A 14,589-nucleotide genomic window follows, 5' to 3' on the forward strand; every position below is an offset into this window, starting at 1 on the left:
GCCCTTCAAAGTTTGAGAGAGATACTACACAAAATAAAGAAGTTATGGTGAAACTGCACCATGTGATCCATAAGGGACCACACGAACTTTTCAACATTAAAAAATGAACTTAAGGGACTATTTTATATGCTCAAATATGATGAAACAAACCTCTCATCAGTTGTATATTCTCAATAAAAATTTCAGAAAAATAAGATCAAGAAAATCAAGTTGAAACTTCTAAAGATCATGGAGTAAACAAGCTAGTTTACACATACTATATATATGGACTACACTATTGCTTTGGGACTCTTTAAATATCAAGTTTTCGTGACCAAAAATGAAGAAGCTACTATAAATTAAGAAATACAGCAAGTTTTGATAATGAAAATGAGGTAAGAATTAAAAATATAAGAAGAAAAATCAATACCTTAATGCAGCAATAGTATGAGCTTGTTCACATAAATGAGGGACTACTCCATGGAAGGGTTTCAAATGAAAGCTCAAGGAAGAAGATAGTCTCATGGGTGACCACATTTTTGTCAAGGGAGCTCTCTCTCTCTTGAAGTAAATACTCAAGTTAGGGTTATAATTGATCCCATAAGTTACTTTTATACTTAGATGATAAAGATGGATTTGATCTTAATCCTTGATGCCTTAGATCAATGGTACATATGAGGCTTTTATCCAAGCCACTCATCCATATCTTATCACCAAAATCAATGGATGAGCTTTTGACACCCTTCACTCCTTAAAACCTAGGTTTATAGTCATTTTACCTTGAAGCCCTTAGCACCATATTTTATTTTCTATTAAGTCCAAATTCATGTTTACACTTATGCCTATGGTTTTTGAATAATTTGTGAGAGTCAATAAAAGATAAGGACATGAACATAAAGGTAATATGGGGCATCCACACATGTGAATAAAATATCTTGACACCACCAATAGAATTTTAATAATACTAAAGTTTTACATAAGTCAAGCCCATAAGGTGGTGCCACATAAGATATACCCACATGCTACAAAGTCATATGTGGATAATAATATGAATCAAATTAATTATCAAAATCCCATGACTTCACACATGCCAAAAATGGCACATATGAGCAAAAAAGAAATATGACTTAAATCAAACTTAAGTCATAACAATATATAACACTGTAAATAACAAGATAACATGTTATAATATAATACCAACAAAAGAATTAATGACAAATAGGTCCCCACATGAATATGACATAAGCATGATGTCATCCACGAATGGGAAGGTAGGGGTGCCACGTGGCATCCTTATGGCCACTAGCGATCCATGTGGCATCCCCATCCATAGGATGTCCTTGTTTGGTATTTACATCAAACAAATTTGAAAATCACATTTTTTATTATTTAAAAAATCTAAAAAATTCTCCAAAAATCCCAAAAAAATCTCTAAATTATTTCTCAACATTATTACACAATTTTTCATCAATATAAAATCTTTTCTCATCAATTTTAGATTAATTTGGGCCAAAGGTAAATGAGATCTCTAGACTTATAGCACTAGTCAGAATCTCCCATTGGGCTAACCCAAATTACGTTTCACCGGTGTCTCAAGCCGACCCAATGGACCTATGCTCCATAGTCTATGGCAGGGACACATAATTGGTCACATCAAAGTTGTTGAGCCAGAGCTTCCCGTTACCAAGGGTTCAATGGATTACTAGTGCACCTCTGTGGGACATATTCCTACTTAAATACAGGGGTTCTCTCAAAGCACATGTGCACTTGCTCTTTTAAGTCGGATAATACTATAGAAGATTGGCTTCCCCATACGCCTGTGGGTGCACATGCCATGGAACGGTCTCGTGTTAGGATACGAGCTCATGTCCCATGAGCCGACCATTCCATACAGGGCGAATACTCTTTTAAATACTCGAGTTCTATTATTCTCGATTGGTTTCTCCAAGCCCTGGCTTATCATATCAACTATGAAGTATTCTAGTCAATATAGTCCTGACTAAGAGGTAACCCTCACACCTCCTCGAGAGTTCACACTCTCAAAACGTATACTCTCAATGCCTTAAATACTCGGGGTCTATGAATCTGGGCCCCAATGCACCAAGCACCGAGATTCAGTCTCTTTCTAACTCCCACTGAGTATAGCACTCTTGACTTTAAGGCCTTGAAAGGCCACATAGCCAACAGTTGTCATGTTTGAAAAACATGGCAAATTGTTTGCCCCCATAGATGGTGGCAACTATAGACCCTTTTTGCTGGAATCTACACTCGAGTTCTCCAATAATCCCATAATGGTGACCTCTAACTGTAACCATCACATCAGTTAAGGAATTTAGTGCGTACAAAAAATGAAATACCCATGCTTTAAATAGATTCCTAAATAAAACCTATGGCAATATGAGACTAGGTGACATTGGCATATTTAAAAAACATGGCAAATTGTTTGCCCCCATAGATGGTGGCAACTATAGTCCCTTTTTGCTGGAATCGGCCCTTTCATTAATACACCTCACATGAAAATATCATCTGGATTGCTTGAATAAGAAAGTATCTATATGCTTCCAACTAAAACATGGAAATTGAGCCCTTATTTTGCAATTGATACTATATGCTTCCAACTAAAACATGGAAATTGAGCCCTTATTTTGCAATTGATACCATATGCTTCCAACTAAAACATGGAAATTGAGCCCTTATTTCGCAATTGATACAGTCAGCCACATACTTGAAAAGCGATCTAGAAGGTAATACTTTGGGAATATGGGGTCTCTTTGTCCTCTCTCAACTGCCTTGTAGGATTTATAATACCAACCGAGTTTATTATCAACAGGAAAGGAGAAAGAAGAAAATGAAAGGCCGAAAAAGTTATGATGGTCGCAGCAAAAGCTGCGATCAAGTAAAAGGACCAATCTGCTCACAACGATAATGGGAGCAATGGTCATAACCTCACAAGAATCCACTATGAGTGAAATATGATCTCATGATAAAGTTGCTCCAATTAAGTAAAAGAGAATAATGTCTAGAAAGACAATATATTACTCCATTTCTACTGCAAATACCACACCTGCACAGCCCCATGTCTTTCCAAATTCCAACAATGAGATCTGTTTATTCTTAGCTCTGACTTTGCATTCCATGTCTTAGCTTTTCATCCACAGAAATTAAGTCTATGACATGCTAATTATTGGAGCAGACATGGAGTGCAATCATAAATTAAACAGATAAATTTGATTCAATTACATGTGCACCTACACACACTTTGTGTGTCCTACAAATGGTCACCCTTGTGCGTGCATGTGTGTTTGTGGATGCGCATTGTAGAAGAGCTACATTGGACACCGGATGGCTGTGTCGTTAGAAATTATAACATGGTCCAAGATTTATAGCCCTGATTACATTGCATGTCTACATGGAAGAGGGTTAAGGTCTAAAGGGGATTTAATGGCATGGAGAGTGTGGTCCTAGCATTTGTTATATTTTTTACTTTCACATGAATCAGTTTGCACTTTGAACCAATAATAACTGTGACTAACTGAACCTAATGGTCATGAACAACCTTCTTTGGCCCCAACAAGTTAATCATATTTGGCCTCAACTGGATAATCCACGTGCCGCCAACAAGGAGTTCACATTTGCTTCAAGCAATTGACTTGTGCCATTGTCTTACCAATAGAGTTCCAGTTGAGTTGGAACTCGTCAATCTCAATTTGCCTCACATAATCAACCTGGCCAGAATTACTTTAACCTAACCCACAAAAGTCACGAGTTCAATGAATAGACGATACGTAATCAATAAGCAGCCTGCAAACTCTGGTGATCGTATCACTGACAAGTACCAATATGCATGACTTAGTTATTGACAATCACACCTCTGTGATAATCTCTTATCATAACAATACTGAATAATTACCTATGCATGATTCCTTAAGTTTATGTGCCCATGTGAACCTACAGACTGTCAGGATCCATTGCTACCACCACAATTTGTACAGAATTCTGCTAGCTATATCAAGTTATGTTTGAAGTTGATCCAAAAAAAATAAAAATAAAAATCCCAAGGCCCTAAGAAGATTAAAGGAGCTCTATTTTGCAGATGACACCCAAACATAAACAATGCAACTTTAGATTAACTGGTAATTGCAGCAGTGAGTAGTCAACTTTTGAAGAACATGTACATCATCAAACTGTATAGAACATGCAGATCTGCCATTCAAAACCAGAATGATCATAAAAATGTATAGAAAAACATGGAAAAAACTTATTACGCGAGGCAGGTGGCAATTAAAGGCTAAGAAGGACTACAAAACTGCAGAGCATCAAATTGAGATTTTCCATACTACACATTTCAGGATGAGATATTTTGACTCCCAACAACCCCTTATTTCATTTGCAACTTCAGAATAGCAATGTGCCAAGTTTTGAGTACAACATACAATAATTTCATCCATCGCAGTGGATTCACTTCAAAGAAGAAAGCACATGTTTTTTTTGGGTGAATAAATGAGCAAGTACATATTTAGTTTTACTTAATCATATTACATTCTTTGAATTGCACGACACCTGCAATTTTACAATTGGATGAGGCAGCCCTATTAGTTTCAGTTGGAATAATTATCCATCCAAGTACTATTGTCCAACTCATTACTTCTGAGATCAGCCATCATATCTACCCTTGACACAATCAGGAGGTTCCTCTTCCATGATGCCTGAGCCAGCTGAGCCCAAGTACTCCCGAATGGTTGTCTTTCGATCGCCAAGGAAAGTATGATCCAAAAAATTATCATATGCTGCTTCACTTAGGTTCTTTGCTGCCAACACACTAGAAAAAAAGCATGCATACTCAGTCAGCTGTTTTCCCTTCTATCAGGCAACATCCTCCACCATGGCAACAGAATTGTGCCCAGATGTTGTATGGAATATATGAACTCCAGCAACAAGCCAATTGTTCTCTTCTCTTTACTCTGTTCATGGCATCACTGCTCTTAAAGCAGACCACACAGAAATTACCTGTTTCTGGTATCTTGCAATATAATCATCTCATAGAGATACTACGTTTTTTATGTAGCTCTCACTAGACAACCCTTTCTAAGATCATGTATTGCCTTTCTAGCTAAAATTTAGGTAGTATTTTGAAAGATAATCTAATAGAGAAAAGGGAAAAAACGTACCAGTGTCGAAGATAAACCCGGCAAGGCAAGATATCATTCCGCCAGATTTGGTAAATGTTTACACGTCCATAATGTTTGAAATAGATGTCCTTATTCCCTGAAGGAGAAAAGAGTTGTGTAATTAAAAGGGAAAGGTTTCTATACTTCCCCTACAGCATAGAAGATCCATGCTTCCCCAACCATCCAGCCGTCCAATTTTGATCAAGATAGCCACTCACCATTTGATCTTAGATCCAACATTTCAAAGTATTTTATTTTTAGTTTTTTTATACAAATTGTATGCCATCTTCTCATTAGGGCGCACCTATAAAACATATTAAAAATAATTTTTCGATAAAATATCATTACCAAAATACCCCTTGAAACTTTCAAGGGTATTTTGGTCATTGTATTTTATTGAAACTATTGTTTTTATATTTTTCGCTAGTGAGAGTTTAATAGAGCATTGGACGTCCAAAATTTGGTGTCAAAATAGTTTATAGAAAAAAAATTAAAAATAAAATAATGTAGGGACGTGACATTGTGATTGGGGAAATCTTAGCCTTCCATTCAGAATGGACGGTTGGATAAGGGCAAGTATACAAGTTTTATGCGGAAGGGGAAGCATAGAAAGCTTGCCCTAATTAAAATTGAAGATATTGAGGACCAAAACAAAAAAAAAGAGAACCAAGCAAGCAAATTACCTCTAAGATCTTATAAAATAATTGTGTTACTCTTGTTGTATCTTTTCAGTTAATTTGTGAATTATTGTGTTACTCTTGTTGTATCTTTTCAGTTAATTTGTAATTTAAAATGTAAGGGAAAAATGAAACTAGAAGTTCAATACAATTATCTAATATATACATCATTGTCTGGCATTGGGAGAAGAAGTAAGTGATAGAAAAGAGAATACTACAGGAATATGATGTTAAACGAGTAAAGTGCATCAAAATATCGAATTGTCATCTCTCTGAATGCCTCATTCTAATTGTTTTGTAGGATTTACGTCCAAAATTAAGGGGTGAAAATCAACAGACGATCACACTAATCTCAAATATTTCTTTTGGGTGATTTTGGTGAAGAAACTTCGATAAAAGGTTGTCTACCCTTTAAAGCAGAAACTAGCATAGTGGAAGTCTGTATGAGAGATAACTATGGTTTTCTTAATTGTTGAGGTTGCTAAGGTTTTCTTTGTAGATTGAAGATGGTGATGCTGGATTGATCAGGAGGCTTTGTAGTAAGAAGCAGAATTTGCACAGGGCTCTGGTGCCTCTGAGGTTATTGAAGTCCAGTCCTGGAGGTCAAAAGGCTTTCTCGAAATTCAATGGCAATGCCAATTAAATAGGGAATCTGCGACAAGTTGAGAGTTCATTTAAAAAGAAAGAGCTTACAAGCATGTACCCATGCACAATAATGCTTAGTAGATTTATGATGGCTTCATTAGTAAGGTATTATGGGATCTGGTTTATTAAGTTCAGAAAACTCATAATTGATGGATAAATCCCGCAAATTTGGGTCAAAGGAGATAAGCAATAACACCTTAAAGACCAGAAACTCATTCAAAATGGTCAAATATTTATCAAAGAAGGATTCATGAACCAGCCCAAACTTATCCAAACTGGATTTAGTAAAAAAACCATGGAATTTGAAAAATTGCAGCAGTCAGACAGCTCGAACTGGGCCTTCACTGCGGTTAGCAATGTAAATTGACAATCGTTGAACCCCTTATCAAATTGCGTGAGATTTAGACAGCAGGTTTTGGAGATATTCCCCAAGTAGCAACCAAATTTCATCTCAAAAAGAGATCATTAAGGTATCACTTTGTTGACCGCCATCATTTTGCAAAGTGCAATCTGTCAGACAAAAACTGACAATGGACTTGAGACCAATCTATAACAATCCACAAAATTTCAGTTTGAACCGATAACATTAAGGTAGTCTATTGAGCTCGATGCAGTCAAGCATTTTGCAGAGAGTGGTCGATCAGATGAAGATGACAGAGTGACAGTGGGCTGTATTTAATTTAGTTGAATCCCTTATCAGTGTCTAAACCAGATGAAATTTTAAAGATACATTCCAAGAAATTACTCAATCAACTCAGAAAATTTAAGCTCAAAATAAGTTTATTAAGATGGGTTTTCGGGGGCTAGGACAAGCGGTTTGGGATATTGCAAATCTCAGCCGGGCTCAGAAACTGGCAGAGGTCTGACCCAGCTGAGGTCGGAGTGTTATACGTCATTTTTGACGTACTTGTATCCCCGAGACGCATAAGCCCGAGACGCATAAAGAGAGAGCCAGTAACAACCTGGTCCTGCCAGTACCCAAGATACTGCCAGACCATGAAACACTGCAAAATAAGCCTAAAACTGGGCAAGCTCTAGAAAAGAACTAGAACGGTTTCAAAGGGGATGAAAAGGGTAGTTTGGGATGCCCTAAGGACGCTCACAAAGTTTCATTAAATTCCGATAAGTTTTGATATGATCAAGACGAAACTCGGTTCTCAAATCCGGTTCCTATCATGTTGAAAAGGGACCTTATAACTACAACCCTATTTTCGGAGCCTCAAAACAATACCAGACCACCGCCATTGGATCCGGATCTTCGAAAAACCCCTAGGGACCAAATTTGAGCTCAATTGGACCTTCCAGACCATTCTAGATCCAAATTACCATAAAATGGTGGGTTTTACACTATTGTGGTGTAGCCTCGGTGAACCAGTTTCCATAAAACTGTGTTTTTACCTCTCGGGATGATTTTTCAAATACTCATAACTCGTTCGCTTTGAGTTGAAACATGCTCAAATTCGGACGCGAGCTAGGTCTCGACAACCCAGTCGTTTTGACATATGGCACACGTCATGACATGGCCCGAGATGAGAGAATTTCTAGAGAGAAGATGAGCCCAAGAACATGAAAATCATAATTTTTAAAGAAGACATCCCATACTTCGTGAAGTCATAACTTGAGATCCGAGTGTCGGATCATCGCAAATATGGGTACGTTACGACCACATCGCGAAGGGCTACAATTCGGCATAATGTTTGAGCTCAATTGAAGGCTGGATAGTGTGAATTTAAAGGTTGAAAATTGTAAGATTTTTCGGTCGCTGGAATCACACTTTTCGGTGACTTCCCAAATTGGGGATATGCTCAAACGGAAACCAAAATGGACAAAATTCGGTACAAAATGATCATGACAACGTCCTTTTTAATTTGTTATCAAAATGTGGACCCGGAACATCATGGATCGCACTGGATTGGTGGTTGAAATTTATGGATTTGGCCGGATTTTTGCCCCATCATAAAAAATCCGTTTCAAGACGATCAAAGGGCATCAAAATGTTCGTGATGGATCAGGCATCAATTCTATGATGATTGATCGCCCAAATCACCGCCGCAAGTGTTCGAAAAAACTCCCGAAGTCTAGTAATAGCAAGAGGCCCCTCAGGGATGAATGGTTTTGTCATTTGCTCAAAGATCCAAGGGGTATTTTGGTCATTATGTCCAAAACCGGGATTTTCTTTTAATTCCATTTAATTGTATTTTGCTACAATTTGACTTAGTTTTGACCTCCAACCATGTTTGGTGGTTGTTCTATATAAACAAGTTTAGGACATTTGTAAAAAGGCTCGATCATTTTATGAAAACTTGAGCATTTGAGAGCAATTTCTTAGTTTATTTTCTTGCTTTGCTCATAAGTTCTAGATCAAGTGAAGAGGAGAGAAATATTTTTGGTAGAGAGAGAAACTACCCCTTCCAGTCCAAGCCTATTCTCTCTCCTTTCCCACTTCTCTCTCTTCTTTCTTTCTCTCTCTACCCCATTTTACCTACATGCACGCAAGATCTTCTCTCCTCTCCCCCTTCTCTCTCTCTTCTTTCTCTCTCTACCCCATTTTCCCTACACGCATGTAAAAGCCGCACCTACCCCTCTCATGTCAATCTTTCATTTGCTTCTCTTCCCTATCCTTTGATAAACTTGGGCATGCCCCAACGCGTGGCCCCGTCAAATTAACCTTATCTCTCCCCCTCTCACGAGCCACCCCCTTTCCTTTCCCTCTCTAGTACGTCACTATTCTCTCCCTCTTTCTCACATCACACACTCACACCACACACTTCCATCTCTCCACCACATACTCACACTCGCATCACACACTTTCTCTCTCTTACACATAAGCCCCTCTCAAACTCACATCACACATTCTCTCCACCACACACTCACACTCACATCACGCTCTCTCTTTTACACGTAAGTCCCACTCACACACACACTTACACACTCTCACTCACATTACACACTCATAATCACACACACTCTCACTCACACACTCACAATCTCACTCACACACTCATACTCACACTCTCACTCACACACTCACATCACACACTCTCTCCCTTGCATGTCTCACTCACACTCACATTACATGCCCTTTCTCTCTACTCCACACTCCTATCTCCACTCTCTTACGCACCCCTTTCACACATTTCCCCCTGCACTTCACCCATTTGCACCTACACTGCGCTGAACACACATCCATCACCCCTCTTACCCTTAGTTTAGACCTAAAATTTACCATATTACCAATAGGAGGAGACCCCAAAAAGTATACCCTGAAGACCATTTTTAGTGTGTGGATCCAAGTGCTGCGTAGGGAAGCGAGGGAGTCAAATTCAAACCAAGCTGCAAGGACAGCCGGAGGGTTTTCGAAATGATCTAAGAGGGCAAATCGCCCGGACACATCCCGCGAACCCGAAACGGCACGGTAGGTGCGCGAGCCCTTCATTGTCAATCAAAATCTCTCTTTGTTAGTGCCTATCCGCACTACAAGCACACATGCGTGGGCCTCGGGGCTGTTTGAGAAAGGATTCCTCCGACCGGGTTACCCATATCCGGGCCGATCCGGGACGACGAGAAATCAGGCCCAACCACTGAGTTTCACTAAATTGGACCCCCTATCTATGCCCAAATTGAATGAAATTTTAACTAAAGTTTTTTTATACATTTATCTACCAAACTACAAAGTTTCATCTCATTAGTAAGACCATTAGGTAGTCTTTTGTTGATTGCAGCCAAGAATTCAAAATTCATTGATGTCAGGCAGATTACTCAAACAACAATTCGATCCGGATTTCATAAAACCCTCAAATTGTGTCTATATCTATGAAATTTGGACAGTATCTTCCTGAGATATTCCTTCACATGTCCACCAAATTTCACTCAAGACTCGCCCTAGTTGACAAAGGACAAGGCTGAGTACAGAACTCTTTGTAAGAGTTGAACAATTCTCTTATAACTCAATTCATGTCTTATCAAGTTAAATTGCAATAGGATTCCCTGATTTGAGTCCATCTTTAAAAACAGAGAAATATCACACTGGATATGATTATAGATGCTGGTCATTACCTTTGCATCTCTCATGGAAAAACTCTTCATCGCTATACCTCGCACATAGAACCTGCACAAGTGACAAGAAGCACCAATGAAAGAAAGAGAATAAGGATGCTTAAAGAGAAAAGTCATGGACCAGTATCCTAGAATAACAAAAGTTATGATCCACTTGGTAACTTTCAAACTTACCGCTGGATGAGTAAAAGGTTTCCCATCTAATTCCTCTGGGATGACCTGTTGAAACACTTCATTATTAGGTGGGTTCCCAGGGAATTGAATATTATGTATTCATTGTAGATCGAGGTAATTTATTATTATTAGTATTATTATTAGATAATTGTAAATAAAGGTAAACATTTAATGATTCAGTGAACAATTTGAGTGAAATTATTATCCATTGTTTAACAAATATAACATTCACAATAGGAAAATAGAGCTTGACTTATTTTACCCAACTTACAACTATGTAACGAAACTCAGACTCCCTCTCCATAAGAGCTACAGCCTGTTGAACTCAAAGAAAGAAAACAAACACTCATGCTTAAAGAATGGCATAGACTTCATTTATCTAACAAAGGATGGAGAAAAATAGACATAGATTGCAATTATCTTTACCTCTGACTTTGGTACCTCAAAGACGGTAATAATAAGATATCCTCCAGGACATGGTTCTGTGCTCATGCTTGAAATTTCCTGCAACACTTAAATATGGATCAAATGGATCACTAAGATGTACAATTTTTTCTGGTTAGAAACTTAAAAAATTAGTCACATTGAGGTCAACCAAGTCAAAAAAAAAAAAATAGTGACATTGATGGTTCAAGAACAGATATGAACAAGGAAAAACACATGATTTATGTAATTTAAATGATTTATGTAATTTAACCTTTGTATCCTCCTTTGCTATCCCACGGTCATAGAAAAATGCAGCAACATGAGCATAAATTCGTCTAAAATCACGCAAGGCAGCAATTCTAAAGTTTCTCAACCCTGGGAATGTACCACGTGCACTCCTTTCTGGTTTGAGAAGATTGAGAACAACAGTTAAAGATTGAATAAATGTGAACATTGTTGAAACACAGAAACTAATGAAATGAAACATCATCCATTAACCACAGATCTAAGCTCCACAGTGTAAACTAATGAGAACTTTGTCTCGCTTCAAGAATTAAGTACAAGGAACTGAAAAATTAACAGGAGAAGCATGCATGGAGTATTGGAAGTCTGTATATCGAACAAAATTTAATCTTGAACAATTGAAGGTTTAAAACCAACTACTCCACTCAATTTGTCATGAATAAATTCAAAAGAAAAAAATCAAGTCTCTAATATAAGATAGAACCTGAAAAGCAAAATTGAGCCCAGCAGATCAAGTGACCGTTTGCATAAGAACTATTAAATATGTAACAAATGTAGAAACATAGGAACATATATACATCAAACCTATAAACAGAATCATTAGACAATACATGATAGAATAAATCCCTTTACTATAAGTCACACTACTTGGAAGCACATTGTAGGTTTTTGTTGTAGTGAGATGAGTTATTCTTCTTTCTCCTTTATGTATCAATTCGTGAATGTCTTTGTGGATTTGCTATGTCGCTCTATGTTTTCCAGCTGTTATCGTACTTTACATTTCATAACTTGTATGAATGTCCATTTGAGTAGATTGGATCAATTTTGAATCATACAAGTGTCTGGCATACAAGAACAAGTGTATACTTGTATCTTCTTTTTTGTTCGGGAAGTACATAAAAAAGTTTATCCAAAAATATCAAGAAAGTAAAGAAGAATCGCATGGACACAAATGGAAAATTGAAGTCCCCACGTGGGCCTTGTATAATGAAAACAAAACATCAGCCTATTACTAACATCAGCATTAAGTAGTTCCTTAATCACATCCCGGAAGTTTATCATTCCTGAACTCCATGGCTAAAACTTTAAGCTAACAATATATTCAATTTGCAATTCTGCACATCTATCTAAATTCATAATGTACGTAGCACGTATACACATTATTTAGATTCATGATATACAATTCATATAATATTGCTTATTCTTAGTACAAGCGCACACACACGACACAGACGTGCTTACAAGTACACATTGTATAGATCTATAATATTGAAGAAAATTAGGCACTAGTTCTTTATAGATGAGGAGATTTCTAATTTTATAGGATCTGGATTAGCAGACTCTTGGTCATTCCAAAGTCTCAACTTGCCATAAACCAAGCCAAGTATGCTTCACTAAAGTAAGCACAGAAAGGACTGATCTCTATATCTGTAAAGTGTAGCTAAGCACTGATATTGCGCTGGGTTGATTTATCTTTTTCCCAAGGGACAGGAGACAATATGATATGACAATGCAATGGCCACAGTAGTAATTCTTTCTTTTTTAAAAAATTTGTTAACACTGTCACTTGAATCAAAGAAAAAGTAAAGAATGTCAAACAATGTGTCAGAGAAAAAAAACCAAAAAAAGCCTATATTAGTCTTTTTTTCTTGGAAAAACTCCCAAGGGTTCTGAAATCTAAAAGAACTTGTGGGGTCTCAATGGACTCATCCAGATGAGAGGGATATAAACCTTGGGCCTTCAGTCTTCTATGTCCCCACATATTTCACATGTGAATCAGATCTCACATGTGTGAGAGACCCAAAAATCCTACTTCATAATGAATGCCTAACTGTAAAGCATTATTTTTTTTTGACCTGCAAATGCAGAGATTTGGCTCAAGGAACCCTGAAATTGGGTTTTGAACTCTAATATGATGATAAATTTACTAAGTTTCACAAGGATCACATAGTAGTAGTTTGAACAATAGGACCTTATTACCAGAAAAAATTACAACAATCTCCACACTGACTTTTAATTTCATCTTATTTACCATTGCACATAAAACAATACAAAGGCACAAAAAATCTTAATTCACTACATTAAGAAGACAACTAAGAAGATAGTAGAAAAAAAATACCTGTTTTATGTCTTATAGTATAGTCAGAGCAACTCAGATTGACTGAGAAAGAAATGAATCTATAATAAATTATTCGTTTCGAAAAAGTAAGGTTCCGGTGACAAAATTTGCCCAAATGGTTATAAAAAATCTAAAAAATTTTTAAGGAAAACATGAGGTGATTTCTATGAATCTCAGTTATTTGGCTTACACTGCACTAGAAGCCAACTTATAGAATCATCTCTCAATATAGTTTGGGTAGAAATAAAGAGAGACATGATATAAAGGAAAAGTGTTGTGTGTCATGGGGCAAAATTGTTCAACTCCATCCTCAACTCATCCACTATTCATTAACGATGGAGATGGCCCCGAGAAATTGAGATTCAAATACATCTCTGTTGCCCATTGCAAAGAGACAGTGAATGTATCAAGGGATGCAGTCGAATAATGGCGTCTGGTAGGACATAAAAACCGGATCCTAATATAAATAGTAACGAACCGGAGAGGAGAGAACCGAAACCGCAGATCGAGAAGAAACCGTCGGGAGTGGCGATGGCATCAAAATGTTTGGGCTCATTCAGCTGAGTGAATCTGCTAAACTCTGAAGCTGCCATGGTTCTACCACTCTTAATTCTCAATAGTATTTATTCAATTGCCCTGCACTGCCATGCCTGACATCGGAGTAGCCATTGTTGCGATCGGTGGTGGCAACAAAAGTGGATAGAAATCTTGGTATTCCTTGTTAAATAAGGCAATGGTAATAAGTAACATTGTGCTACTCCTTATTTATATAAATTTATATAAATTTTTTTTCATAGATATATTTATATAAAACTATATAAATGTATTTATATAAATTTTTAACATTAATGTGGGACCTAGTGGGAATAGAACAATAGATGCTAGTATATATACATATGCAAGAGGAAGTTTTTTTTTTTTTTTTTAATGTTAATGTGGGATCTAGTAGAAATGGAACTCTAGATGTCAAGGCATGCATTATTCTAACTGCATTTGCGTAGAGGTGGCAAGGGCTATGGTCCGGCTGGACCCGATCCCAAATCCAAATAGTATTTGGGTCCAGAATTTAGACCCATAATCGAACCCATTGGTTCTCGGGTCT

At 37.3% G+C, this 14,589-nt stretch overlaps 1 protein-coding gene across 3 annotated transcripts; it reads right to left on the reverse strand.

Moving 5' to 3' along the window:
* Positions 1–4,337: 4,337 nt before the first annotated feature.
* LOC18434692 (uncharacterized) lies at positions 4,338–14,290 on the reverse strand. Of its 3 annotated transcripts, none has more exons than XM_006844755.4 (8): positions 13,966–14,290; positions 11,397–11,527; positions 11,126–11,203; positions 10,971–11,015; positions 10,700–10,744; positions 10,526–10,577; positions 5,148–5,244; positions 4,338–4,798 (listed from the first exon to the last, which is right to left on the reverse strand). In XM_006844755.4, exons 1-8 carry the CDS (start codon positions 14,078–14,080, stop codon positions 4,633–4,635), a joined length of 729 nt encoding a protein of 242 aa, XP_006844818.1. In that variant the 5' UTR covers positions 14,081–14,290; the 3' UTR covers positions 4,338–4,632. The 3 variants fall into 3 exon arrangements, with proteins under 3 accessions (XP_006844818.1, XP_020523226.1, XP_088706595.1); XM_020667567.2 differs by having other exon boundaries at positions 4,338–4,955; positions 13,966–14,287; XM_088850469.1 differs by having other exon boundaries at positions 11,126–11,211; positions 13,966–14,225.
* Positions 14,291–14,589: the final 299 nt, after the last annotated feature.

The sequence above is a fragment of the Amborella trichopoda genome, chromosome 10 (genome assembly GCF_054954075.1).
Source record: "Amborella trichopoda isolate Santa Cruz 75 chromosome 10, AtrichopodaSantaCruz75HAP2 v2.0, whole genome shotgun sequence".
NCBI classification, from domain to species: domain Eukaryota; kingdom Viridiplantae; phylum Streptophyta; class Magnoliopsida; order Amborellales; family Amborellaceae; genus Amborella; species Amborella trichopoda.

Coding starts and splice junctions, on each gene's coding strand:
- LOC18434692 (XM_006844755.4), bottom strand. CDS start 14,080: ATGGCAGCTTCAGAGTTTAGCAGATTCACTCAGCTGAATGAGCCCAAA. Junction 11,528..13,965: donor TTTCGGTTCTCTCCTCTCCG/GTTCGTTACTAT, acceptor TTCTCAAACCAG/AAAGGAGTGCACGTGGTACA. Junction 4,799..5,147: donor CGGGTTTATCTTCGACACTG/GTACGTTTTTTC, acceptor CTTTTTTTCTAG/TGTGTTGGCAGCAAAGAACC.